Raw genomic sequence first — 1,681 nt, forward strand, 5'->3', positions numbered from 1 at the left:
TGATTTTGAAAATTGAAAACCATTAGATTTTTCTTTGTCAAAAATCAAAAATATCTTTGGTTCTTGTTTACTCAAATTCTTTTTCTACTAGAAGAAAGATTTTTTTAGAGTTTAGGGAGCCAATTATAGGTGGTCTTCATGTATGTATGTGAGAGACCACCTCACCCTAATTTAGTAAAGGAAATGCGTAGGTCTCTTGGAGGTTATACGGTTAATGATAAGTAATGAGGGTAGTTGAGGCGCTATCGTCCTCTTCTTTCTCACGTCGCCTCGCTATGGCCCGGTCTTGGCGTCCCTTGGGACCTTGAACAAGGATTTCTCAAGTAGCAGTTTTTCTTTCCCCTCTCATCCTCTTTCTCCTCTTGTTGTTCTATCCTTCCCACCGACCTTCATATATAAGGTTGTTGAGGACCATGGGTGGAGTTTTCGTTGTATTGCGGGCCGTCTGCGACAAGAAAGCCGACCCTTATTCACGTCGTAACTGCATATGATATTGAGACAGGATCGTAGATTGTGTTCTGATCTCTTGATGCAGCACCAACTTATGGCGAAACCCGATCAGCCTGCTGATATCAAATCAGAAGAACAAGACAAAGAGGACGAGGACGAAGAGGAAAGCGTGTCAGCAGCTGATGTATGCGCGCCTGTGTCGCGGATCATGTCAGGCTTGAGCTTGCGAATAGTACCCTATCACGCGTTCGAGAAGAAGCCCGTGCATTGCCAGGTGGCCAGGCTGAGGAAGGAAGACCAGCAGCTGTTGGAGGACGTAAGCACGGAGGCCTGCTGCTGTTGCTGCGACGGAGGCGGAGGAAATTGTCGTCGACGGCTGTTGCACCTCGTCATTAGTAGTAGTGGTGGTGTTGGTAGCCGGGCTGTGGATCAGGGTGGCGGCGACATCCAGGCCCAGCTTCAGGCGGCCTCCGGCATCTTGAGCAGCAACAGCGGTGTCAGTACTCCGCGCACCTCGACTCCTTCCCCTCTGGGTATGAGGACAAGAAGCTGGTCCACTGCTGCGGATGCATGGGACTCTGCGGCATCCACCTCTCGAACCGTTAGTAGCAGCTTCTAAATCAGGAATCAGGTAGAGGTAATGGCCTAAAAACCAAAGGACTGGGAGTCTCGTTAACATTGAAGAACTTCACTAGTGCATGTATAGCTTTTGTGTGTGTTTGTGTCTCTCATGTTCATCAACCATATGAATCTTCGAAGGAAAATGAATGCCAAAGACGTGTGATCACTCCTCAAATTCAAAATAAAGCATCCCCCTCCCCCTCCCCCTCCCCCTCCCCCCTCTCCCCAACACACACATTCATTTGAAAGGCATAGCCGTCTTTGCATAATGCTCATAACCAAGGGATCCCCAGTTCAAGCTACCATCGTATGGATCATATGGGGGAGTTCAAGCTACCATCATACGGATCATAGGTGGTCCACATGCTTGCTAGAATGCACTCACATAGGTGGTCCACATGCTTGCTAGAATGCACTCAAAACCATTGAATGTATCACATGCGATCCGCACACCTATCATAGTGATTTTAGAACTACTAGATGGATCATGAGTGATCACACATGCTTGAATGACTAATCTCTCTCTCTCTTTCACACGCACGCACACAGACACACATGCACACATGTGCATGCATGCACGCACGCGCGCGCGCGCGCACACACACACACA

At 48.4% G+C, this 1,681-nt stretch overlaps 1 protein-coding gene across 1 annotated transcript; it reads left to right on the top strand.

The window, feature by feature from the left end:
* Positions 1-411: 411 nt before the first annotated feature.
* LOC147642087 (uncharacterized) lies at positions 412-1,219 on the top strand. Its single transcript, XM_086825777.1, has one exon. The coding sequence runs from the start codon at positions 488-490 to the stop codon at positions 1,067-1,069; it is 582 nt and encodes a 193-aa protein (XP_086681903.1). The 5' UTR covers positions 412-487; the 3' UTR covers positions 1,070-1,219.
* Positions 1,220-1,681: the final 462 nt, after the last annotated feature.

The sequence above is a fragment of the Cibotium barometz genome, chromosome 1 (assembly GCF_041138505.1).
Source record: "Cibotium barometz isolate CiBa-2024 chromosome 1, ASM4113850v1, whole genome shotgun sequence".
NCBI classification, from domain to species: domain Eukaryota; kingdom Viridiplantae; phylum Streptophyta; class Polypodiopsida; order Cyatheales; family Cibotiaceae; genus Cibotium; species Cibotium barometz.